We start from the raw sequence: 27,186 nt of genomic DNA, 5'->3' as shown, positions 1-27,186 counted from the left end.
ACTATATAGTTCTCTCTCATTTATGTAACATTTACACAGGCCTATATAGATGGGTATAATAACATAAAGGCACACAGGGGTAATGAAGGAAAAGTTCACTGCATCTATACAGCAGTTAATACAGCTTTATTGTGGAGCCATCTTAACCCCAGCACCAATTTTACAGGAAGCTATGGGCTCTAACGCTTTTATAGACATGACCTTGGTGCGGAATCGAACGCTGGTTTTCAAATACAAAGCCAATCACCTTCCGACCCCTCCTTTGTACAGAATTCAGGGACGTAGTAATTTTTGCAAAGACCAAAGAATTAATATAATAGAAATATACCGAATTTCATTGAAGGAAACCTCTTGTCTGTATTGAGAAGAAACTGAGGGCAAAACGTAGTCCACAGTACGATACAAGAGTTGCCCAAAAAGAACGGTGTTTTGGAACAACGGTGACTTGAATACCAGAAGGCCTTTCCATTTTAAAACCACATAATTTATTTCAGTAAAAGAAATCAGTAATTTGACCCAGTTATTTAGTTGTGACTTTCAGTTGAATGCGACAGCTATTTTAAGTTAAATATACGATCCAAGTAAAGCTTTGATTTGTGATAACATTATAAAGAACGGGATATATTTTGAATCTGAAACAAAATAATTTACTACTCTCTAAATATGTTTTTTATAAATAAAAATAATTCTAAAAGGATTCACTCCTGTAAACACATTTTCAATTTTAATCGGAATGTTCTTAACCCCATGGTTCCGAGGTTTTATTCTGAATCTGACGGAGGTGTTCATTCTGACGATTGAAAATTACTGTTACTTCTATCAATGATGTTATCATTTTGGGAGGTTATGCTTCATAATTGGTGTTCCTTCTGCCATAACTGCCTTGTTCTTTCATTATACTAAATTATATGCATTACACTCCTCAAGCGGTCACATGATACACAGAATCATTTAAACCCACACGACAAAATTAATATGGATTGTGGTCTTTTGGGCTGGTGACACCGCATTGTTTCGTAGGCAGTTACCGACGTCACTTTACCGTGAAGATTCATACGATAAGTTCATGCGAAAGGCCGGTAAACACTTTCAAGCTACGTTGCATCATAGTCCAGGAAGCCAAGATCCAGATCTTCACCGCCGTGAAAACCTCAGATCCCAGACATAATACTTAAAGACCTGCTTATCTTAACACGCATGGAATACTGCAAACGCTGAAATTAAAACAGAGAATATTCCTAGTTGTAAACACAAATTCCTTCACGCTGGTCTGAAGGCAAGGCTAGATGAAGGCGAACTTTCCGAACCAGCGTGCGATGAAGACAAGGAAGACGACTGTTGCCATGACAGCGCCAAGGACTCCCAGGAACCCCGTGACGGATACTTCAGTGCTGGGTGGCTTGAAATGTGACAGCAAGGCAGCCTGGGAGACAGAATGAATACAACACACATTAACTCTGCTGCAATGCGAAGATACAGAACGAGATGGATTAGTGCTTGGCATTTGTGAAGGTACACTTTCTATAAAGATGACTGTCTTCTGGGTTGCTGTCCCGTGTAATCTAGTAATTGACCGTCATTTCAGAAGTGCATCCATCGTCAAGGCGATGCACCTCAGAAATGATGGTAAACTTCTACCAGATTAAAATACGCCAACAACCCAGAAGACAGCCATCTTCAAAATCTCCATTTTCCACGTTCCTTCAGGAATGATTGGCCAAAAAGAACTGTGACGACTATTTGTATCATTTCTCTCCTAAGCTTCTGTGCTTACTTGAATAACTTCTTTTAGAGAGTACTGACAGTCGAGAGAACCTTACAGTTGTTCAGCTCAAGATATTCCCCGCCTTTCATGAAACTCGAAGCTTCATCATCGTGCTCACTGGTCCCTATCCTGAGCCAGATTAATCCCATCTACACCATTATACAGGTAGTGACGTCTGTACGGGAGGATACGATGGGCTCGATATGTAGCTGGGATAAGGGAGACAAGAAAGGTGTACAGAGCTTTTGTTAGGAAGCCTCTTAGACACCGTTTACTTGGAGGACCAAGGAAAATATGAGAAAACAGAATTAAGGTACAAGAAGGGATCGGAGATGGGTGGAAAAGGTCGAGATCATGTCCAATGACGAACATTGATATTAGCAGTGTTAAACATCTGTTCCTTAACGCACAATACTGGTTTATAATAAACCGTTAAATAGACGTACAATAACCAGAAAATGAAGCCAGTGACTATATTAACTCGGATTTTGAGGTCTGTGTGCATGCGCAATTGGTCTTTCGAGGTCATCATGCCCAATTTTAGCATCCCTCCAATCCAAGCTTCTATTTATACGCCTTAAAATATGAGTATAAATGAAAAATGTTACAGATAATCTGTCGAAGTAAAATTAATGGAAAAATATGTTACGCTCTAGGTCCATGTGTTCTTATTATAAGTTAAGTGTAATATCTACGTTTATACGTAAATATTAAATCGTTGACACGATTGTAAGAATGTAACAACCATTGTCATCCTGTTTTAGATATGTACCAGTACCTACCAACTGTTCTGAAATTAAAAGAAAACGCGTGTGTTTCCTAACAGCTGGTACGAATCTGCTGTAAATATAACTCGCAACAAACTCAACTGACAATACTGAATCAACATTGCACGTCAGACCGAGCACATATGGATGATAAGAAGAGAAAATTAAGGTTTAATTCAGGCACTATACAGGCCCACTAAAGTCCGCATTTATAACACCATGCAAGGTTAAAAAATCTACCCCGGGGAAAAGATCCCTGGAACCCATTGGACAAGAGACTGGGTGGGCCCCAGAGCCGGTCTGGACGCATAAGCTAGAACAAAATCATCCGCCCCTGTTGGGGATCGAACCCCGATCATCCAGCCCATAGTCTGTCACTACTGACTGAGCTACCCGGCCAATTCTTAGTGCCGTGTAGAGGACAATAATATTAATGTTATTAATATTATCTGAAAACACCCCCGGTTGGACTGACATTTTAGGCCGTATGTTGTCCGTCCCTGTTCTGGATTCTATGTTCTTGTTATGTTGTACCTGAACTTAGAAATATTAATGTAAATGAGAGCCATTGGACTCTAAATATTACAGGAAATTAAAAATTTATTTCAAAATTTTCTAGATTTGCTCCAAAAATTAATCTTGCGTACAGCCGTGTTTCGAGAAAACAACTTGCAAATTCTTCTTTTCCTTTCTCATTCCCTGGAACGAAAGTAAAGTTCAGCGATTATAATTCTGCCCAGTGGCTTATATAGTCCGACTTCTTATTTTGCGCGAAGATGCTACGTCGCAAAGAAGAAACCTGCGCATTTTCACAGCACACGACACACGTTACGGCTTGGTTAATTTTATCCCTAGTCAGAATTAAATAATAAACAGAAATTCAAATCGATCGTATTTCCTCAGGGGCGTTAAGGCGCCAAGATAAGAACGTACAATCAATAAAGGAGAAAACAGAAGTTATTATTAGTTGTCATGGCGATGAAGAATGAAAAAAAATTCTTTCACCGCCTCCTAATCGAATTTTTTCCTTTCTGTATATATGGAAAGGCTATCAAAAGTTCTATACTACTAATTAACTTACACGAGTAATTTTCACTTGCACAGGTTCAGACAACACTAAATGTATCATCTACAACTTCAAACATTCACACGTACTATAGTTATAACTGCTAACAAACAGTAATTCATGCCATTCTTTGGGCATGTTTATTACCATTCTCCACAAAAAAAACTAGAATATCTAGCGCCAACAGATCATTGAAAAGTCCCTATTAATGTTTATTCAACAAAGATGTTTCAACTGCAGAAATTATGTAACAGAATGATATAGGAAGGTGTAGAATGAGGTGTTCTGGGTCGTCAGGTCACTTTCGGAAGACCGTAGCGCCTCCATTTTGAGCTTATGGTGGTTCACCACCGACTTAAACTGTGGGCAATCCACGCTACACGACCAACATACATAACTCAAGGCGGTAAGGAGTTTTGAACAACTATAGCACACCCATCGGATGTGGCGTAGGAAAAGTTTTTGGAACTTTTTACACTCTGCAGTGAACACTGGTCCAATCTTACTTCCTGGAACTACAGCGGACCGGCGTAGTTCCATGAAGACATCCACTACGCAGTGCCATAATCCATACTCACCCAGCCACCGTTACCGACTATCCAAGCAGCTAATTCCTCTTCTAGCACTTCGCCCATGGCTTCCAGCAAGTCGTGCAGATACTCAGGATGACCCTGTCGCACGCAGTCCACAGCCAAACCTCCCGCCACAGCAAACAAAGAAACCACTTTACCCCACGTCACGTCCACCTTGAACAACTCGCGTGCTACAGCGGTTAGAACGACGCCAGCGGCTTTCTCAGATGTTAAATTTCCGCCTCCAGGCGACGGACTAGCCTGCCTAGCTACAGAGGTATAAAGTTTAGGATACATTCTCTCCAACTCCTGTCCTATACTGGCCAACTCCGGGAACACATCTCTCACAACGTATCCCCCCGGTAAACTAGCAGCTGTCCTTAACCTCTGAAGTCCGCATTTCCTATTAAAAACACCCGAGCGCTTCAAACGGCTACGGATGTACTGTCCGCATAACGACTTCCCTTGATCGATTATCTCTTGGGTTGGTATCGGCGCTGTACGCCAACCGATGGTATTCGACAGTTTACGCGACACTGCATCGCTGACATTACTAAAACGTCGTCTTGCAGAACCAGCAACCGCATTTCCGGTTTCACCTCCAGCAGATCCAGTGAGTCCTAGCAGACTGGAATGTAGTGAAGCCGGGAAGCTGAACTTCCGTCGTTGTTGTGCGGTTGGTGGCAACCCCAGAGGGTGGGATGTCAGAGGCAGCGCGTTTCCCGTGACGCCTTCTGATGAGTCAGCGATCGCAGATGAGAACCTCCTGGTGTCGCAGCCGACGCGTTGCTGAAACAACCTGGAGAGATAAAGAAGTGTTAAGAAATTTAGGAACTTATTACAGCGACGTTGCTCCGTTTCGTGATACACGGCTTACCAAGGGGCGACTCGAGCTCCCCTTTGATTGGCCGTTTCACGCGAACAGCGACGTCACAGCCAATCCTGCATAATCTAAAAGTTTCCAACCGGAAGCATCAGGACATCAAACGATACAAGTGCCGGAAACGTTGGATCTGTTAGACTTCAACGCAACAGAATCTTCATGTTTACAAAATGTTCACAAAAGTTTCTGAAAATGCTGTCAGCCTGAATGCGTAACTGAGTCTTGTGGCGTCAAGAAATCCTGGTAAGCTGCGAATCACACGTTAAGCTTACTTTCGGAGACCAATTGTTTAATTATTGTACACATACATCGGTAACAAAAGGCCACATTAGATTACAAACATACAATTTAACAGAAAAGTACCTTACAAATATCATTAAGAATCATTATTTATTATTTATTTAGTGTTCTGTCTGACGACAGGTCCATATGAACAGGATCCTTCCATCCTTTTCTCGGACTGGGACCTGTTCATATACGTTCTTGGCAGATGATCCAGAAGTGGTTTGCCATTGCCTTCTTCTGTGTGTGAATGGAGTAGTTGGGATGCCACGGAGAAACCGGGGAAGCCCCCGAAGGAAAACTCCGTGTTGCCTAGACCACGACCTTGCCCAACACAAGTTATAAATTCGGGCACCGCCGGGAATCGAACCCGAGAAGATATTTTGAAACTACCTAATTATATTTTAAACGTTCTAGCTTTTGTATGTCGGGGGCATCAAACATTTCATTCACATGATAGAAACCTCAGACTAAGATCGTTTGGGAGCTAATAACCTACAACATGAAAGGTGACTGTACTTACAAACAAAAGACAATCTTATCATACATTACCGTAATTTTGTATCGAGAAGTATCAACTCGACAGCCAAAAATGACATATTTATTTACGTTAACGATTATCTATATCTTAATATTCTAATTTTCACTCTATCCAGTGATGGATGAATGATGTCTGAAACCTCTGCTCTCCCACAACGAAAATACTTCGCCTAGCCCACTACTACTTTGTAAAATAATAGAACGTCAACTTCATACAACATAAAAGCCTACGTGTGCTCACCCAAACGCGATAGATGTCATGTCGGACCCAACAAAGAAGCAACTGCAATGTTCCAAATAGCGTGCGCGACTGCGTTAGTTCTTTGTTTCACAGAACGAAAACGAGGAGAGAAGATGTAGCAAAAGAATATACAATTCATGTCGGTAAAATCTCCTCCAGCAGTTCAGACGAAGGGGAACAGCTTAAGCAGTAAGTAAAGAATGCCATAAAACAAAAACACGGAGGGGATCCACTGACGTCATCATCATTATTAGTTCATCTCCCTCTTTCAACAGTTGGCTCCACAGGTTGTCGGCTACCAGGTCTGTATGCCAAGGCTCTACTTAATACAGCTCTGCTGTGTAAAATACGCTGTTTATTTTGCAAGTGTCTTTCAAACAGATACAAAACATACTCGTACAATCCCGAGTGTACTTCTGAAGCCGAAAAGAGATTCAGGAAGGACAGTACAAGAGTTGAAGCAAAGGGGAAATATGGGGAGAGAAATTATATATTTTACTTAAAGGGTGGGGAAGAACATCTTATTGTCAGAAGTGCCAAGGCGATGTTCACAAGGCTTCGAGCGTCTCCAGTCGTGTATTCGGAAAGCAAGTGTCGACCTTGTGGGTCAAATTAGTGTGATACCTAGTTGGAAAAAAAAAACTGTAGACCTTAGTACGATGTTTGAATTTATTTTCCAGCCCTTGTATGTTTTGGCGTCACTATTTGTTAAAATTGTGTTAAGATATTAGAAATCATTGTAGAATACGCACTGAGAGTAAGCCCTAAGTAGTCTTCGAAATAAACAGGGCCCTGTGTACTTTATCTGACGGTCTTAATTACCACCACAACAGTGAGATTTAAACTTCTGCGTCGTGTTGTCTGCTCACCTCTGAAACGTTGGTAACTTCTACCAGATACGGGAAGTTTAAAAAGCAGAAATAAAAATTAATTAAACAAGGACAATATAATGTTACATAAATTATAAATAAAGATATATTAACGAAAAACAAAGAGTCGTAAGGAAAGAAAAATTAAGGAGTCAAAGTATAAAGAAAATGAACGAGAAAGAACATGACAGAATACAGAGATAAATAAATGAAGGCGGAGAAGGCAAATTAAATTCGAAAATAAAAGAAAGACGGAAGAAATACAGATGGAATGAATTATAAAAATCAAAACAAAGATACCAATCTCGAATTTTTGGGTAGGGGGAGCTCTATATCACTAGTTGGAGATATCCAGTCAACAAGTTCTAACCCCATTAGTTGCTAACACACGTCCCATGACCTGACAGTTGTAACGTCAGTCGGCAAGCAGTCGTCAAATAGACTGACTAAAAACACTTCATCTACGTGAAGAACAAGTAGTATCAGATGCTCGTGCCGGGGCACTGCGCGTCCAACAGACCATGAATGCACAGATTAATCCCATACGGTTGCGCGTCTGAAAGTTCTTAAGAAGATCGAATGCGATAAAAAAGTTTTTTTATTGATTTTTCAGTAATTACTAGTGATAGTTTAAAACGTGCTGATTGGCATCGTCAAAACAGTTAATTGTAGCTTCTAATGAATTTATAACGCTGAGTCACTTCAGGTATTGCGAAGGAGCTACTACACTTTGCACTGTTTTAAACAGGCTTAAAGACAAAACAATGTTTTTTGGATTAGTCAAATATTGAAACAAACTGTTTCTAAACGCATGGCTTAGAGTATTCCGACTCTTGTGGAAATTTCGTTTTGGTCAGCTATCACATTTTGTAATTTATCAGAATTTTTATTTCACTTACACCTGTAAATTTTCTGGTTTTATGCGTGCACCGAGTGGTTTTAACCGTCATTCTCAAGACATAATAGAATAGGGACGGGCAATTATTTGTACTTGGGTTTCAGATACGTCTATTTCGAAACTGCCAAGGACCAGACAGTCTGGCGAAAAAAGTTCAATACTTCAAAAACTGTATGAAGTCTATAGCTATTCATAGCTGGACTCTTATTATAAGACAAAATTAACAATATTTATTATGAATTAATTAGCACACGATTCTTTTAACTCTGATTAACTTTAATACAAATTAAATCTAATACGGAGTGAGTCAACTGAACTATTTGGTATCCAATAATATTTATACTGCATTACTGAACATGAACTGAAACTCAAAATTGCCTTTTCGTAAATAAAATAGTTTTCTTGCCTATTACGTATAAGAAAGTAACAAATAAATAAAATAAACTGTTATTAATATACAAACAAAGTCACGGGCCGGACAGAATTCCTTCACGAGCTGCTACTCCATATATTTCCAAGATTGATTTTTATTTATATTTCAATAATTCTGCACTTCTCAGTCTAATTAGTTACTACAACAACTTCACGCTTCTTAGAAAAGCTCACCTAACCTTTTAACTGAATTTCCTGCAGCCCTAAACCTTTCAATTATCTTCAGAACTGACAAGTACAGAATGTTCTTATCTGTTACCCGAATCCAAAACCGCATTTCTGAATGTGCTTAGGTCACGCTGATTCATTCTAACAGGTACACCTATGCATTATAATTATTACACTATTCGTTTATGCACCTATAATTACCCCTCCCGTCCTCACTCTCATATCTGTAAGCATTAATTTTCAGTTCAGTTTCTCCCACTACCAACATTAACATATCTATTCAAATCGAAACCCTCTTCATTCATTTTAAAATGAATGTAACTTTGGCGCGGGTTTTAGATTCGTAAGCAAACGGGGTCAAGCGTGAAGGGTGGGACAGTTACCTAAGGAAAGAACCCAAGACCAGGCATGTCATGCTTTAGCGGATTTCAACACAGCAAGCACAATTAATTAATATGACTACAAATGCATTCATTGTACATGTTAACGTTACGTTAGTTTATTTTGCTTATGGCAACTATGAAATGTTACGTGTTATGATTAAAACTGGAAATATGAGACATATTGCATGCTGAAAGATACAAACAAGACAGGTTTTTAATTATGTGCAGCGGCTGAATAGCAATAAGCCAGTTTGGTATAAAATTACAAGTTTTCTTCTTTACATTTGGAAGCTGTCTTCAGTATGTTGGCATAAAGAAGTGTGTTGCAGCATAAAGAAAGGAATTTGTACATCGTTCAAGAATATGGCACATATGTGGACTGTTGTTACTCAATAAAATAACCAGAAGACAGTAATAAAACACAAAAAGTTTAGGTTCCCCTTTAGCGTTCCGGCAGAGTGGTTGGAACTTTTGCATTGTAATTAGTAGGCAAATTGTTTGCCCAACTGCGTAAAATGAATACATACGATTTAAATATTATCTTCACACAAAGTTCTATTAAAATATAGCTTACGCAATAATTACAGAATGGCGCATAATTAATCACATGTAGGCGCTTTTCATGATCTATTATCTGCAATTTTTGTATCACCTGAACCTTGTACGAAAACAGGAAAACCCTGTTAAGATTTCTACGAAATTCTCTCTGCATCAATAAAATTGAACAATTGGTTGTGAAATAACAATTCAACAATTTCTGAGCGCTACTGGACCGTATAGCGGTTCATAATAATTTTGCAAGACTCTAATTTATTTCTGAAAAGTATAAAATATAAACTAATAAATAAAAAAATCCACTTTTTTCAAGTGGGATGATTAATTATGCGACACCTGTAAGCTTACCTAACAGACTGATGGAGTTGCACATCTGGTTTTATTAGGACGCAGGAATGTTTTTTCTTTTATAAGTGCTCTACTTGTACCCCTTTCGTAAGACAGATCTACCAACCACGGTTGAATTCTGTCCGAATCCTTCTGCCGTCCACTTTTAAGGTTGTCAAGTCTGATGACCTTGGGACCGGGTCACTACAACCATTCGCCCAAGTAAATTTAATCAACGATTCTGATTACTAGACCAAAACGCCGCCAAGTGGTAAAAACGCAAACACTCGGCAAGTTAAAAAGAAACTTATGAATATAATCCACAGGCTTTTACATTTGTGTATTTCTAATTAAAAGCTACAATAATGTTTGGAAATTGTTAAATAAATTTTAAACTGTGTACGAAATTAAAACTAGATTACTAATCTCGCACTCACATAAGACATGACAATAAATTTTGCAGAAATAAGCTTGGGATGTCAGTTTATTAATGTATAAATCATCGAGGTTATTCACTATTGTAAGTCTGAAGAAACAATAAACATTTTGAGCTTAGAGAAAATGTCCCTGTGCAAGTCTGTCAACAGACTGCAACGGCTTCCTGAATCATAGTCTGCTCAGTGTATAATCAGTGTTAAGACACGCTGCACATTCCCTCACAGTGACCTACTGCAGTACACAAGACGTACTAAAGAAAACGGAAAATTACAAAACATCCACGACCTTTGACCTATGCAAATGGACGTTTATAAACAAAATCCTACTACATTTTATTGGTTGTAAAATTCGGTGTCTAGCTCTGAGAGAAGTCCGTAAGGTTACCATACTCGAGAACAAAGCTCTAAAGGAGTATATTATAAAAAGGATCCGAGAGAAAAGATGAGTTTAATACCATGATTCCTAACTATCTGTAAGTATTTCCAGTATTATATGTATACTTTTTCATGCTGGATTGTATTAAAGAAATGCTCTTCTGTCAGCATATTTCCACGCTAGATGAAATACATGCTGCTGCAAAGCGAAGTATATTAGAATTGTGTTTGGCGTTGGTGAAACAATATATATCATATTCAATCAGCGCAGATTATTACAATGTATTTATATTTCTCATAAATTTATAAAATTTTAAATCGTCCAATTCTTATTTTAGGTAATAAAATATTGCATTATTATATGCTGTTTATACAACTTTTATGCATTAATTTATTAATTCTATATTTCTCAAGCTTATGAATCACACACGTCATAGCCCCTTTAATGTTATACTGCAATCTTTCGTGAAAATATGACTACGTATAGAATTTTAATTAGTTAACACGCGTACTAAAACGAGTAAAACCAGCCATCACGTGCTGATCCAGATACAAACAGCTGTCCTCGTAGCGGTAACAGTTTGGTGCAAATTTAAAGTAACACGATAGGAATTATTACACTTTTGACCGGATTAAGATATTTAATAAGAGCACCGGTACTAAAAATTGCATCACTTTACATCATAACTGTAATTCTGCGGCTTGGGTAATGTAGTCGTAATATTCACCTTGATTTGTCTCTAACTCCTTTAGATGAAGGCAGCGTGTTCCAAAACGTATATAACCAGAAGACGACACGGCGCAACATATAACCTCAAATCTTAGAGTGCATAATGTACTTTCGTTACTACAACTTGATCCTTGATTAGCTTACTTACATAACGAAAACTTAAAGTTTCATTCAGCCAAGTTTACTTGATTACAGCTTTTGTTGCTAACTGAAGCAGCGTAATCTAACAAATAATATAGGCAACTATAAGAGTTTCTAATGGGTACAAAGTATGTCACTACTTACAAAACATCAAGTAACTCATTCACATAAGCGGTTCTTAAATTACATTATAGCATGGTTCTGGCATAAATAATTAGCCACAGTCTGCAGATGAAAAAAAAATTGTACGCGTTCTCTTTAGACACAGCCGTCGTTTTACTCCAAGGCAAATGGCTTTAAAGGCGGATAATAACGCACTGCAATTTGCTGGATAAAGGAGGACGAGGCAGTTGTGGTCTATTTTAAATAGTCATCATAACATATCCCTCAAGCTATTCAAAAGATGTAGGCGTTGCGATTTGTTCCGTTCAGTGTCAGACCACATTAGTCACTTTAAAACTGAATACCGCTGATGGCAGTGCATTGTTCTGGTTCGTTACATGATGACATAATGACGAAATTAAATGATTTATAAAATGGGAAACCAGGTCACCATTTGTCCTTGCAGGAAAAAAATATTATAAAGCAGTGTGAGAATTACAAATATTTGTGCAGTTTTCTACAGAAAATCATAGTCTAATGAATTGTATTATATGAATTAATTTGTTTTGCCACTGATGATGACCTCTTAAGGTCGAAACGCGTTTGGGATTAGTGTCTTTTCAAATGTAAACAGTTTTGTTTGTCTGCATGATCTTAATATACAAAAAATCGTTAATATCAGTTAAATGGTTCATAACTTGAAAACAAACAGAACATGGTAATATCATAACCTTGATGTTGTATATTTAAGATATGAAGTACCTAAGGTAAGAATACAAAAGGAACTAACAAAGACGAAGATATTTTAATTAAAGTTACCAGTAGCAGTTTCGACGTTTGCACAGAGAAAGTCTGCAGAAAAGAAAACCAGTTGAAGTGCAGGACGGAGTCACACTATTAAACCGGGTGACTTTGGGTCAAAGGCCATGACTTATAATAATACTGCACGAAAGGGTTTGATAACGTGCGTAGGGAAAGTTTGATGTCGACCGAGACGAAGACAGTCTTATTCTCTGTATTCCAGATACGGTGTTACGATACAGCAAACACGAAATCATGTGGCTGAATGTCATGAACACTACCCTAAGCATACAACTCAACAAACCTTTAATTTACCGTTAAGTGATTAATGCACACAACTTTTTGTTTTTACTTTCTACACTCGGTAATACCAATCAAAGACTTCTTTGTAATCGTGAGCTGGAATCACGAGACATTAACTATGATTTTCTGCACATTTGTACCACTAATCTGCGATAACCTAACCTAATTTAAATTGAAGTTACACTGAGATTCACGCATTATTGTGACAAACCATAACAGGATTGTTGCATTTGATCGACACAGCCAATCCATCACGTGTAACTTCCGTCTGCGCGCGTTAAATGACGTCATGTATGGCGAACGTGAAGGAAATTATTATGTGAATCCTAAGATCAAGGATGTAGGTATCATCCTGTTTACTGAAACATGTACGAAGAAGTATCAGAATCAGGATTAAAGACAAAACGGAAGAAAATTTCGAAGATAATTACTTAATGATATGTGACTGTAATTAGCGGCGTGATGAGGGTGAACTTAGAGCCTAAAATAAGAAATGTTAGAGTTAAAATAAATTGACTGAATAGGTAAGTTGGATAAAAAAAATCGATCAGAGCAGTGGGTACGTTTGCTTAAAACGATTCGGAGTCTGTCACGAAGAGATGTGAGCAACTGGGTGACTTCTGCCTATATCTGCACCCAGATCTGCCTAGTGCGTACATTAATTCCAGAGAATTTATTATTCGACTCCACTATCGACCGATTACTGCAACAAATCGATAACCATAATTACGCATATTCCTTATTTGTCTTCTTACTAGACGGTCAATTAATTTGCTGTCGCATTCATCTGCTCGATTATGCAGAAAAAAGAAAGATAAGAATGACGTCAATTCTATATTAGATTCCTATAACCATCGTTAACTTTTATTTATGTGCTCGCTTTTATTCATTAAAAATTTCAGATCCAATGTAGGTCTCAGAGCGACAGAAGAGCACACAGAATGCAAAGTGAGCCAAGCAATTAAGTACCGGTAAGAACCGAGGGAAGTTGCTGAATTATGTATCGTGCAGGCGGTTACACACACAAACACACACGCGCGCGCGCAATTTCACGATGACGTAGCAAACCTCTTATATACTACATGGGTGGGCCTCCATCCATTCATTGTCTGTTGGTAAATAAAGGCAAAAAGTCGTTCCGACACACTCATTGTCCTATAGACGAACCGGGCTACTTCGCTACATTGAAAAAGGCATTAAATGAAATTATTGGGAGCATTTCTTGCTGACGTCACTTATCTTTTAAGAAACCTGCTTAACACGTTTCATGCAACAAAAAATATACGCAACGAAACAGGAGTCGGAGATCAATTTGAGGGGATCATGTTCCACGTTCTTGTATGACATCAATACTCTCTGTAACAATAGTTACCAGATGTTACACGGCATCAGTGTTCGTAAGTGAAAACAACTAGTTACCAATCGCTACTACTCGTCCTCGTCTTCCAGTCTTATTTATAAATGTAAATATTAAAATACGTGCACAAAACTATCGTTTTACCGATTATGTTTTATGTACATAACGCGTAGTCTCTCACATTATGCAAATATCATAGATTGAGGGTGTCTAAAAGCAAAATACTGAGAATATTTGTACGTAACAAAAAGATGGAGAAAAACTCCACAGCACAGAGCGTCCTTATCTGCAATCTTCACCCGTTATTACTGTGGTTAAATGAAGGAAAATTATATAGGCGGCAGATGAGACACACAGACAAAATTTTAATGGGAAAACCTGAAAAGGACATATCAACATAATTGGCAGGATAATATTAAAACGGATCTTGTACAAATAGTGTGGCCAGCTTTCGTCTGTCTCAGCACACGGACTGGTGGTGGGTAATAAACCTTTAATTTTAATAAAATGCGGAGAATATTTGACTAATTGAGGGATTGTTGGCTTCTCAACAAGCTATGGAGTTATGCTTTTATTTTCTGAAGAGCTAAAATTTTAACCTAAGTAACCAAGGGTATATAACTTGCTACAGATCGGAATAAATGGTACCAAATATTCAGCCTTAAATGTTCTTTTCCACTAGGGCCGTACTCACCTAACGCAACTGTCCATTCCACGAACAACGAGCGAAGCAAGCAATGCATCTATCTGGGTTACGCACTCAGGTTAAACCCACATCTGACTGACGTTCTTTGATCTAAATTAACGTCGGTTTATAAAAATACCTACTTAAATTTACATACGTACGTTTTCGAGACTTCTCGAGTTCATGTTTGTTTACTCGTGCATTATTTGGGTAACACTCTAACCCAGGTGAAATACAGAGATACCAAATGCACGAAACTGGTTTCATGTTATAAGTTTTATCGAAACAGTTTCTCCATCATCAGAGCAGCAAGTATTTGTGAAAAGTTCGTAAAATTCTACCAGACTAGACGGTGCAACGACCCAGAAAACAGCCATCTTCAAACTCGCCGCCGTGAAAAACTTAAATCCTACATCCAAATTACGTTTTCGATTAAACCATAAGTTCCCAGTTTTATAAAAAAACACATTTAATGCAACTCGTTTCCTCTGCTTAATGAGTCTTTGGGCTATAAGTTACAACCTACTTCTCAGTAGGGTTGGACATTAACAGGAACAAGATGAGAACCGCGTGCCTAAAAAACCGAATTCAGATGCGTTACCGCTACGAAAACATGCTCAGCTACCCGGGTCTATTTCAAGGACAGTGCCTTGAGAGACCAAGATCGCTTTACAACTCACACTTAGCACAAACAATCGACATGACGTAACTACCTTATGAATCTAACGCTAAAAGCGTGGCGCGAATACATAACAATGAAACAAAAGGAAAACTCATCTTCCGAACAACATTTCGATCCGTTCTATGCCATTTGCAGTAAAGAGAACTAATCTGATGCATCTGAATTCATCTTACGTACTTGCCTTGGAAAATTACGCAAAACCGCTACATATTTTCAAATTTAATACTCACCCTATAAAGAAGGAATTTGACTCCTATGTACTGGGTGCGTAGATACAGTTAAGTATCATTTGAAACCCACCTGAACCATACAACCGACTACAAACATGAATAAGACTGTCTTCTGTGTTGCTGCGTCATGCAGTCTCTGAGGTGCTTGCAGGGCGATCGACCTGATGATGGAGGCAGGAAGCATCTCTGAAATGTAGGCAAACTTCTACCAGACTGCATGACATACTACACACATTCATTCTAGCATCCATGAGAACCTGAAATCTCATTACTGTCCACACACTGTTCGTTTCACTGACACGTAACAGAATTTCTAAGCAGGTTCACACTCGCGTCCATGACTTTAACCCTGTAAAGCATAATGGTAACTATATATACCACCTGCTTTTAACATTTAATATTTGTGGGCTTCGCATCGGAACGAACAAAATTATTTTCCACAACATTAACTTTCTGATCTTTGTAATTCGATTGTGTTGTTCTGGGTTTTGGCGCCAAAACCCAGAACAACATCAACATTGTCGTCACAGCCGTGAAAATCTCAAATCTCACGATTCGACTTTGGCTTACTCAGTCACAGATTGCGATTTGCTGGCTGCTTCGTTAAGAGAAACAGACTTATTCAGCAACTGAGGACAATAACCGGATTACTATTTATTTTCATAACCGGTTATGTAAACTATATAACACTGATATTTTTAATTCGTTGACACCGTTCGTACAATTCTTACTGTTACACAATCATCGTTTGCGTTTCCCTTGCTTTCAAGTACCGCCTTTTACAACGCCACGCCTCTTAAATGCAGTCTTCAATAATTCCATCTGTAACATAAATTCAACGCAGATTAAGGTCGTCCGAGAACAGGATGCTTCAAATAATATTTGGGCCTAAGAGGGAACACCTCACGTCACGTGAACATTGACGACCATGGGTCAGACGGATATTGACTTTACTGCTCCCTCGCCGGACATAAAAAACAGGGATTCTACCTTACTCGCCTTCCCCCAACACTCTTTAAGAGTGTCCCAGTTGTATGGTCGCATTTTATTCTAGGTCACAAGATGTAAAATGAAGTCCTTCCAGCCATTCCAGGCACCAGTTCTAGGATGGCAAAAAAATCTAGGGTCTACAAGAATATTCTGTGCAAATTTCAGTATGTGTTATGTTACATGGATGTGTGTGTGTGTCAGAGAGAGAGAGAGAGAGAGAGGCAAAAAAGTCGAGAAGCGATTTGCGACATCACGACTCGGCGACTGCGAGGTTTTTCTGTGTAAATATCGAACTCTGTACCGGAAAATCAATTGACCACTTGCAATGAAATAGTTCCAGGAAAGCTACACCTAATTCCTTCGGCGGTTTAATTGCAAAATTCGCAATAGAAATCTAACGTTTCTACTACACGGACGAAAATACGGGGAGAAAATGCGAATTTTCATATCCGGGAATTTTATTACTCTGTATTCTGATTGTTACTTCTTTAAAATGCATTTCTATATCGCGTCAACTCTAATTAGTAATGTAGCAATCTAATTGCAGTTTGGCAAAATGGAATTCGAACAGCAAAATCGGGACAAAAAAAAAACGATTGTGTGGGATCGGATATACGCCTGTCTATTAAACCTAACCTAACTCCCGGGTGATGCTTTCGATCTTTGTGAAGAAGAAACTAGCCACCGATTTATGAAGCCGGAAGGCTCTCTTGCACAGGTGTCAGTAAACGAGAACATGTGTCACGTCATATCCCGTTTCTAGAAACTATTTTTAATTATAGGCTTGTATAAAAATAATTGGGTGTTTGTTTCTGGCAGTGTAATTTCACATGTCAGTTAAGACGTCTCAAGACGTTAAGGTACACACATCTGCAAGCGCAAAATTTGCCAGGAGGCCAAACATGCGAACGCGCTAAAGAAAAGTCAGTAACTGTACATGAGCATGCGATCTTGCACTTTGTGTTTCTTTGTGTAAGCTTGTCCATTTATTGAACCAGGCCTCCAAGTGCTTGTATCATACAGCACGGTGGTCCAATCAATAGTCTCCCTCGGACCCGATTGTCAAGAACTGACAGTATTTTTTAAAATCAATAGCCAATTTTTGTTGTATTTAACAATACTTAGAAATGACATACCACCATAGTGTGTGATCAGATATAAATTTTATTAAAGTGTGCACTAATTACTGTACAATCATGTTTTAAAATTTAACTTGCAACAGCTTGTATCTGAAGCAAATTTTACCCAGAAAACTTGTATTTTACGGCAGGGTATTGAAGTCAATATATTGTGTGACATTCATACGTAAATCAGCAAACGAGATAATCGCTATTTTTTCATGTTCTTCAGAGTGAATACAATAAATGAGCTTGTAGTAACAAGTATAAAATAAAACCTCAAGCCTGGTTACAATGGGTCTCAGGCCAGATGTGGCCTGCAGGCCGTCTGTTTTAGAACACTATTATATTATACTGAATGATAGGATAATTAATGATGAATAGAAATGATGTAGAATAAAGTGGTCGTGACCTAATTTAAAGTATTATATAGGTATTTTCTGGTACCGGAGACAATACGAAAACCCCCATCACGATGGCCGCTCTCCGATATAAAATTTTATTCCAGAACCTAGGAAGTAGGAATTATCGCCATCTTTTGTATTGGTGGATCAGGATTAATGTTATAACTAAACTAAGCTGAATGTGTACATGACAACATTATAGGCCATACAACAACTGAATAGACATTCTGTTGAATTTCAACGAGCATACAACTAACATTAATCTTAACTTATCGCGTGTTTAGTACAGCGGAGAAGCAAGACAAATGTCTGCGTTTAGAATTTATCGCTGGCCGAATTTTTAAAAACCGCTGACCTACGTCGCTGTGGCAAAGGCAGCCCTCCAGATATGTATTCAATATGAATCTGGGCCGGTCTTCTGGGAGCCATTACTAGGTTCATCAACGGTATTTTTAAGTGTTTCCAACCTAATTCCAGAATAATGTAAAAAAAACCATTACAGCCTCTTTCAAAATGCGTACGTACCTAATTCATTGTCGTGTTATCTCTTTTGATGCTCTGAATTTCAATCAGCGCCATTAAAAACTTTAAAAATTAATAAACCGAGAAAATACTGAAAAGCAGGCCAAATAGGGAACTGAATTTTTATACACACGTTTCTCCCTTCCCAAGCCATGTTATGACAGAGACTATACTTTAATTGTCGTTATCATTATAGGTGTAATTACACTCAGCAATGTCCCAGTAGGAAGACGAAGCATTAAGAAATGCACGACCTCTGAGTTCCCTGCAGCTATCACCACCACGCTGTGATCATCAGTCACGTGAGTAAAACGTCTATGTTATTCCACCTCAGTCGCGTATTAAAGGCATTAATTATATTTTTAAAATTACTTAAATTAGTTTGCTGCCAACTTTCTTTGCGTATCTGAACCCCTGCAGCAACTTACAAACATGTTAAACGTGGCGGACAGCCTTATGAAGGCCTCCAGTCACCGGAGTGGTTGCATTACGTCATTTAGACTGGACTACACATCTAAAAACGCTATAGTTGGCACACTGTATACCTTAATAAGCACCGGTAAGTCTAATAACTTCAGCAGCAGAGTTTGATTTTGGATGAAAGATGAAGAAGAGAAGAGACGTTACCGTCTATGTATGATTCCACGGGCGTCAGAATCCAGAACAACATCGACACTTTCACCGCCGTGAGAGCTTCAGATCCCAAACATCACATCGCTCAAGAGGGAGGAAGAAATCTGAGTTGGTGAAGTTGGATCTACTGTTCCTACTCTCGTGTCTAAGTGAGCGAAGTGGAACCTTTAAGTGCCTCAGGACAGACGGTTTCTGGTCCACAACCTAAAACCTAGAACCTTATTTATCAGGACAGACGATTTAACGTTTCGATACAACTATACAGTATAATTTTCAGGACAGAAATCATTGCTGATGATGATCTTACCGCGATGTATCTTCCGATAAGAAAAGTTTTGTTTTATTCTAATATCTCAAATAAAAGCGTTACAAGTAATATAGTTAGTATTTTTTCCTTGAAGATGGCTGTCTTTTGAGATGTGCCGTGTAATCTGGTAAAATTTTACCGACGTTTTATGTCTGGTAGAAGTTAACCCATCACGCATCGCCCCGATGATGGAGGCAGCAAAGACCTCTGATCAACTTCCATCAGACTACACGGCGCTACAAAACAGAAGACAGCCATCTTCGGAGTCACCGCCGTGAAAACCTCAAATTCTACAAAGGGAGATACAGACAAAACTGTCAATAAAGAATAAGGAGTGGAGGGAACGAAAAAACAGAAAGGAAATAAGATAACTTTAAGGAAGACCGTCACAAAGTCTGTAACCGGAGAGCAAGATAAAATTTCAAATCGCGCTCAATAGGACGCTTGCCAGACACATCACGGCATGATGGAAGAAACATGTTTCAAACATATGCAAAAAAAAGCCATGCATACAAATTACTGAATATGTCATACGAAACTACGTGCAGGTATCGGTGAGGGCGTGTTAGGATTTGTCCCGTTACATCGCAGGGTAACTGAATTGCTTTACTGACCATGCACATGAAACACTAAGAAAATAACAGCTGTAAATTAAAGGAACAAAAAATCTAATTACATCATTTAGACAAATGTATTTCGGTGCCAGAAAATATTCGAATAATTTAACACCTATCTTAAACGTTAGCATGCTTCTGTATAATAACGGGAACTTTTCAATTTATTTTTGTAAGGAAGAACTTGATGTCATAGTGGAATACCTCCACAGAAAACGTGCACATTTTATCGTCCTGTCGTGTAATTGCTACGGCCACTAACAGTCCGTGGCTTCGCATCTGCTTACCAAGACCTAAAACGGGAGTTATAATGCACGTGGCGGCCTGACGGTGGCAATAATTCCTCTCTAATGTGTTGTAGACATTCCATTGCGAGCTTCGTGTTTCTTGTCATAAAATTAATACAGCACATTGCATGACAAATTGTTTACTACGCATATCGGGTGTTCCAAAACAAATTGCACAGCCTCTGAATTTGCTGGTCTAAAATCTAAATAATTTCTTGTGAAGCGTTACAGGGCTACCAATTTAATTTCCGTTTATTAACTTGGATTTTGCCCGCATTCCAAACAAGTCTTATTCTATGCTCCAGCGTATTCTAAATAATAATCCCAAGTTGATCTGAGCCTTCGTCTTCTTCCGTGTCTGTCTTTACCACCATCGTGGCGAGTATGAAAATTACAGCCTTCAAGAGTATTGCGCCATAAACAGCATTACCATGACAACGGTAATATTATCATCCCAAAAAGCCCAAAATCCCTTAACAGTAAATTATCATCATACCACAGCAACGGTGATAACACACATAAATATTAACCCATAAGGCAAAAACTTCTTTAGTAACAGCAAGTGATAACAAACCAATCAGCATTACTTACTAAAGACAGATATATATATGGTGAATAGTACGGATTACGAAGTCCCTCATTACACAATTGTCATTCTCCTGTTACTTCCTCTCACCAATAGTTCCTTCCCAAACAATCTCCGTCCATTACAACGACAAACCAGAAAGCCCAATCTTTCCCTCAGAATTACACTATTGGATACGACGGCCATAATTTCATCCGAAAGACATTTCCCCATACAAAGCAGCCGAAGTCCACAACTATTAATATCCTACTTCCTTTGTGCTGTCATCCGGTATGTTTCAGCCACATAACGTAGCATCCGTTGCTATTTTCATTGAATAATGTATGTTAAAGGAACTTCACGCGTTATCATCGGATGTGGTCCCTTGTGAGAGCTGTCAACGTATTCTCAAAAGGTCTGTCCATTCACCTGACGTATCAGGAATAATAAAGTTTCCTCCAGAAAGGGCCTTATAACGCAATTTGTCTTAATACATTATTATTACAGGTCTATCACTTCCATAACATTCAATATTAACAGAGTTTCCTTCGTAAATACTGTACTGGATGTTTTTTAAGTTTATAACAGCAAAAGACTCGTAATACAAATGAGAATGGGTAACGAAAAATATACAAGTTAATATGACAAAAGTTTTATCATAATATCAAAGGCGTGGTATGAAAATGATCGCTTCTGTATGTAAGAACTTATTTTAGGTAATTAAACATGTATGGAGGTGTACTGGTCTTAAAACTTAGTGTATCGGCTTCCTAAGTAGCTGAAGAAATTCTAATTGTGAGTAAATATGCCAACTTCAAGTTGTTTTCTCCTCGACATGAGTTGGAAAAATTACACATAAGGATTTGAGGTTCTCACGGCTGAGAGTCTGGTAGTAGACTACACAGAGGTACTACCCAGACGACAGCCATCTTCACAGACTACACGTGTTACAAAACATTTCTCATTAGTTGAAGGCAAAATTGCTTTCGCATAAGCAAAATAGGGGTTTGTTTCTATGTCCCCACTCCTCCTACACAGACAGACAGTAACTACAACGTCTGACTACAAATTTATAGCAATTGAAACAATTATCTACAACCTCAAGTAGCCTTTATTTATTTCCGCAAGTGTTTAACGCACATACAAGTTTTCTACTCATTATAAAGAGACTAATAGCTTCCAGACACTGTCTTTTGCAGTTTCATTAACCTTTGATGGACCCTCATTCATTCATCCAGCTGGCCCACTAACCGATTAAGCGACAGTAAAGACATAATGATTCTACTGCTGACGGATAAACACCCAAGCCTTCGCTAATCTACACACAAACGTTAGTCTGGAAGACTCCGATTAATAAGGCAAAATACAATATTCGTAACTTAATATAAACTTATTTAAGGCAGATAAAAACCAATAGCCTGTAATGATTAAAAATCTAGTGGAAAGAGTTTTCTCTGTCTATATTGATTTCCATGTTCACAAGCGAACACATGGATCCGATCCAATAACTGATCCCTCTTGGTCACTCATGAGCAGTGCTTACAAGCTTGGTCATATATGTCTAATAGTCTAGTCCACCTTCCCTGTTGCCAGTGTTTGGCATTCTCCCAATTATACCGTTATTTCATGCCAATTATCGATTTTAATCCCATATAGCAATTCTATTAACTTCCTGGCATCACAATTGTTGATTCAGTTCACTGAACAAAACTGATGACATTTGAAAATGGATGTAAATAGACCAATAAGCGTAATGTCGCATTCCATGCATTTTACAAAGCGGAAATCAATTTAATATTTCTCATTATAAAATGTTTTGTTGCTAGAAGAAATATTGCAGGCGAGTACATTATAATTCTCACAATTTTTTGGAATGAACTGGGTTCTGTCAGATATTTTTGGGGGTCCAACCTATTTCCTGAAAATAAATTGTGCCTGATTACTATAATTAATGACTAATTAAGTACAGGCCTCAGATTATAAACAATGCGCTACGTAATGCACCTAAAAGATGAAGTTAGCATAAAAATTTTGGTTTGTTCGCTCTTTCGCTGTCTCTAGATTATGAGTTAGTTAATGCTAATTTCTAATCACGCAAAAACTAAAGATTTAGGGGAAAACTTTTTTGGATACAATACGCGTGTTTAATTTTTCTCTACGGCTTCTACACCAAACATTTTCGTTATGATAAATACTATTTAGCAAGTTCCGCTCGATGTAAGTGCACTAAGCCTTCATAAAAAGTTTCGTTACAATTCGCTAGTTTTAACCAATATTGGAATATAACAAGAAATAGTAATGGAATTCTCTAGTATCTAATTTAATGGAAATTCGTTCAGCAGTTATAGAAGTCTTACATGACAGACAGACAGACAGACAGTGAAGCTAATGGAAGCATTTTTGTAACTAAAATGGACCATATAGAGTCTACATGTTTAAATCATTACATGAATAAACTTTTTCAAGTTATATTTTATGCATGAAAATACAGCGGTCTTGACATAGAATATTTGAAGATAAACTTCATAAAAATTCTATGGGTCGAGGAAAAAACCATCAGCCCGTCAGAGAACTAGATTCGTCACGTGCAAAACGCAAATTGTATGCGAAACTCGAATCTTCAAAGACAAAGCTTGGAATTACAATCACATCGCAACTTTTTAAAGTGGAAACTGTAAGTGCCTATAACGAGACTAACTACAAAATCATGATTATTCATAACAAAAGGATACAATAATTAATTTAACAAAACCAACGACGGAGAAGCAGAGGAATAAAACTGGATTTTAAGATATATTACACATGTTCCCATTCCTTACCACAGAGTGTCGCCTTGTTAGTGAGACTGTTCTCCCCCTTGTCACATGTCAAGTGGCATGAAGCATTATAATCCTGAAGAATATATTTTTCGGTGTCACGTCATGGCTTCACGTCATCTTTCAAGAATGCTTTAGAATCGCACGAGATGTGCTATGAATAAAGCTGTGACGTCATACCGATTTATACAATTTAGGTAATACGACGTTCGATATAAATCGATGTATTTATTTCACTGTGGTTATCTCTAATTAGAAGAGAAAAATTCGATCATTCGTAATTTCGCGTGTGGCTTCCAATCAAATAAATGGTGAAAAGTAAGTTTATATTCAAAATGTGATAAAGCCCCTCTCCATCGCCCGTCAATTCAAAATATGTATTACTTTAAAGGCCTGTATTCGGCAAACCACTGGGCTTATATAGTCGTGACCTTGACCTAATCGTGACCTCAACTTGACACGACTATAGCCATTCAGAAACCTACAGTTCGGCAGAAATAAGCATGATAAAATATAACCTTGGAATGAACTTTAACTTTCAGTGGCCTCTATACAGAATAATAGTCGGAAATCGTGAAAGCAAGAGATAAGTTCGAGTCCCCAGCCATAGATTGTAGGATAATACTAAAGTGGATCGTGAACAGAATGTGGAAATGTGGCCTCATTTCACCCGGTTTAGAACTCAGTCCAGTGCCGGGATAATTTGAATCGGTAATAAATATTCGAGTTAGATGTAAAGCGGGAAATTTCTTGACGAGGTGAAGACTCACCGGTACAACTTTCCCGAGACAGATTCTGCTCTACGTAGTTAGTTGATTACTTAATAGGACCTATTTAACTTCAATTCGACTCCTAACTGTTACACCCATAATACTTGTCTTGCATACCAGAAGAGTGAGTCTACATTAATTTGCAGATTCAGAACAAAAAGAACCTGACCCTTTGCGTCCAATAGTGTCCACATTTCTGGATCGTAACGACATGACATTATGGTCTATTTATATAAGAACGTAAAGATATTATTCAACGTTTTTCAATGAAACTGTTTATATTGACTCCGAGGTCGTCCGTTCCACGAACGAGTCTCGCCCAACTTACGTCTCCAACGATATTTTTCCTAAACTGTTCCATTGAAAAACGTTGAATAATATTTTCTGAAAAATCGGCAAGGGCTCGTGTCGTTATCTTTACGTTCCTATATAAATAGACCTTTAAGCGCTGATGGTCGTTTGGACAAACTTTGTGTTGAAATCGGAACAAAAGAACAGTGGAGAGGCATTGCATTAGTTCATAACATTACGTTTCTTTTAGTTACAGCTTCTTCATCTTTCTTCTAAGATAAGTAAACCAACATACAATTTTTAACTGTCAGAGACACAACATAACATGTAACTGGCATGAAAATGTTGCAAAATAAGATACTACTAAATATGCATGCAGGTAAATAGTCTAAGTGCTCGCTACATTTAACTCCAAGTGGCAGAGTGACAAGTCCGACATTAAAAATGATCATCTTCTGGTATGTTGCGTGCCTCGTAATCTGGTAGATATTTACCGACCGTTTCAGAGACGTCCCTTGCCTCGCAATGATTGTGGAGGCAGAAAGCACCTCTAAAACGTCGGTAAATTTCTATCAGACGTAATAACCCAGAACATAGCCGTCTTCAAACCACATATCTTCTGAATTCATCCATATATAGACGGCATAAAACTATTCACTGTAGGGAAAGTATGTCCGTAGTATTAACGACGCCAATGGCGGTACTTTTAGTTATGACACAGTAAAAACAGACATATGGGATTTCAAAACAAAACAAAATATTAAATAAGGGTATATAATATAAGTTAATTCTCGTTTAATTGATCTAATTAAAATATAAATGCCAGTTAAGCGAAAATTGTAATAAAATAAAAGTTTAGCCCAGCAAACTTGTTGGCATTTTAACTTACAAAAATAAATATTTACCCTTCTATAATAATCTATTATTTTTTCATTGATTATAGATATGCAATTTCTAGTGGAAGTCAAATTACTGTACTCAATTCTGTTACCTTTTAATTTTCTCACTACATTTAATTTTTGAAAGTTCAGACGTTAAATCGTTACACAAAAACGATTTCAAAACAGATCCACTTCCCTATTTAAGCCACATTTTTACAATAAATTAATCGTCACCAGAAATTTTGAGATAAAAGTCGTCTTTTCCATTTTTTAAATGACCCGCTGTTGGCAGTCTGCACGATGCATCGGTAGCTTATTGAGAGACGCCGACAGTGAAGGCCAGCTACTCACCTCTCGTTCGTCTTATCGCAGAGATTCGTGCCGCCCTCAATACGCCTCTTCACCTTCTGGCTCGGCGAGGGGGCCGGGGTGAGGTCCCCCTCAACATGCGAACTCGTAATGGCGGCCAGATCTATTGCTGGTAAACTGCACTTTGGCCAATCTGCAACAGAAACATTTTGTTCATACCGCGGGACTTCTCGCAGAAAACAGACAAGAGGCAAACACTCTTAAGCTACTGTTACCCCTAACTATATGTAATTCTAATTAAGATCTGCTTTTGGCATTTATTTGTAATCTGCGCTTTGAAGTTCCACAGAAATGCTGAGAACTGGCTACTCTCATAAATGACACCATCTCCGTCGTGGCCTAAGACTACCCTTAAAAAGGATCAGATGTCTTCCTGTTTTACGTATTTCTTTACCCAAAACAAATTCTTCTGAAACAAGTTCTTTCCCTCTTTCTGCAGACGATGTCGATTGACAGTCCACTACATCCACTGTTCAAGCAACTGATGGTAAGAACTTAGTGGCGTCAGCCTTGAAGATGGAGACAGTACGTTTTTTCCGAAACGTTGCCATCTATCGACGAGTCTACAAAGCGCCAAAATCTGAAGATCATCTCATCATCCAGGCCGCCGTGAAAACCTCAAAGTTCACATTAACATTTAATATTCCCCATGTTGGAAAATTAAATAATGTTCGTGTTACGTCTGACGGGTATAGAAAGAGTTTCATTGGTAGGGAAAGCTTTCCACTGGAATGATGTATTAAAATAACAAACTGGTAAGATTCCAGTTTGTTATTTTTATACAGTTTCTAGGAATCAGTCGCAAACAGTTTGCTTAAAGTCTACTAAATCGATATCAACTAGCGTCGTCAACATAACACACAATACATCAAAGACAATTACATGTAAAGAATTGTAACAAATGGGCATATTTGTTGTAGAATAGTCCTACTCGACTCAGTTTTAAACTTATATTGCTTTTTAATCTGAATTTCAATTTAGTCTCAAACCTTTGTCAGTTTGTAACATTCATTTTAAATTAATTAGTT

At 38.1% G+C, this 27,186-nt stretch overlaps 1 protein-coding gene across 1 annotated transcript; it reads right to left on the bottom strand.

Annotated features, from left to right (window-relative positions):
* Nucleotides 1-105: 105 nt before the first annotated feature.
* LOC110827117 (uncharacterized) lies at nucleotides 106-26,631 on the bottom strand (the record flags this gene model as incomplete). Its single annotated transcript, XM_087352608.1, has 4 exons — nucleotides 106-1,423; nucleotides 4,177-4,969; nucleotides 26,141-26,291; nucleotides 26,553-26,631. Coding segments are annotated over 4 exons (1,164 nt in total), but the record flags the coding sequence as incomplete, so codon positions are not given.
* Between the last annotated feature and the right edge of the window lie 555 nt (nucleotides 26,632-27,186).

The sequence above is a fragment of the Zootermopsis nevadensis genome, unplaced genomic scaffold (genome assembly GCF_977971745.1).
Source record: "Zootermopsis nevadensis isolate Lab colony 2312 unplaced genomic scaffold, Znev_1.0 Znev_ptg000021l, whole genome shotgun sequence".
In the NCBI taxonomy this organism is placed as follows: domain Eukaryota; kingdom Metazoa; phylum Arthropoda; class Insecta; order Blattodea; family Termopsidae; genus Zootermopsis; species Zootermopsis nevadensis.
This window is presented reverse-complemented; position numbering and strand designations above follow the sequence as displayed.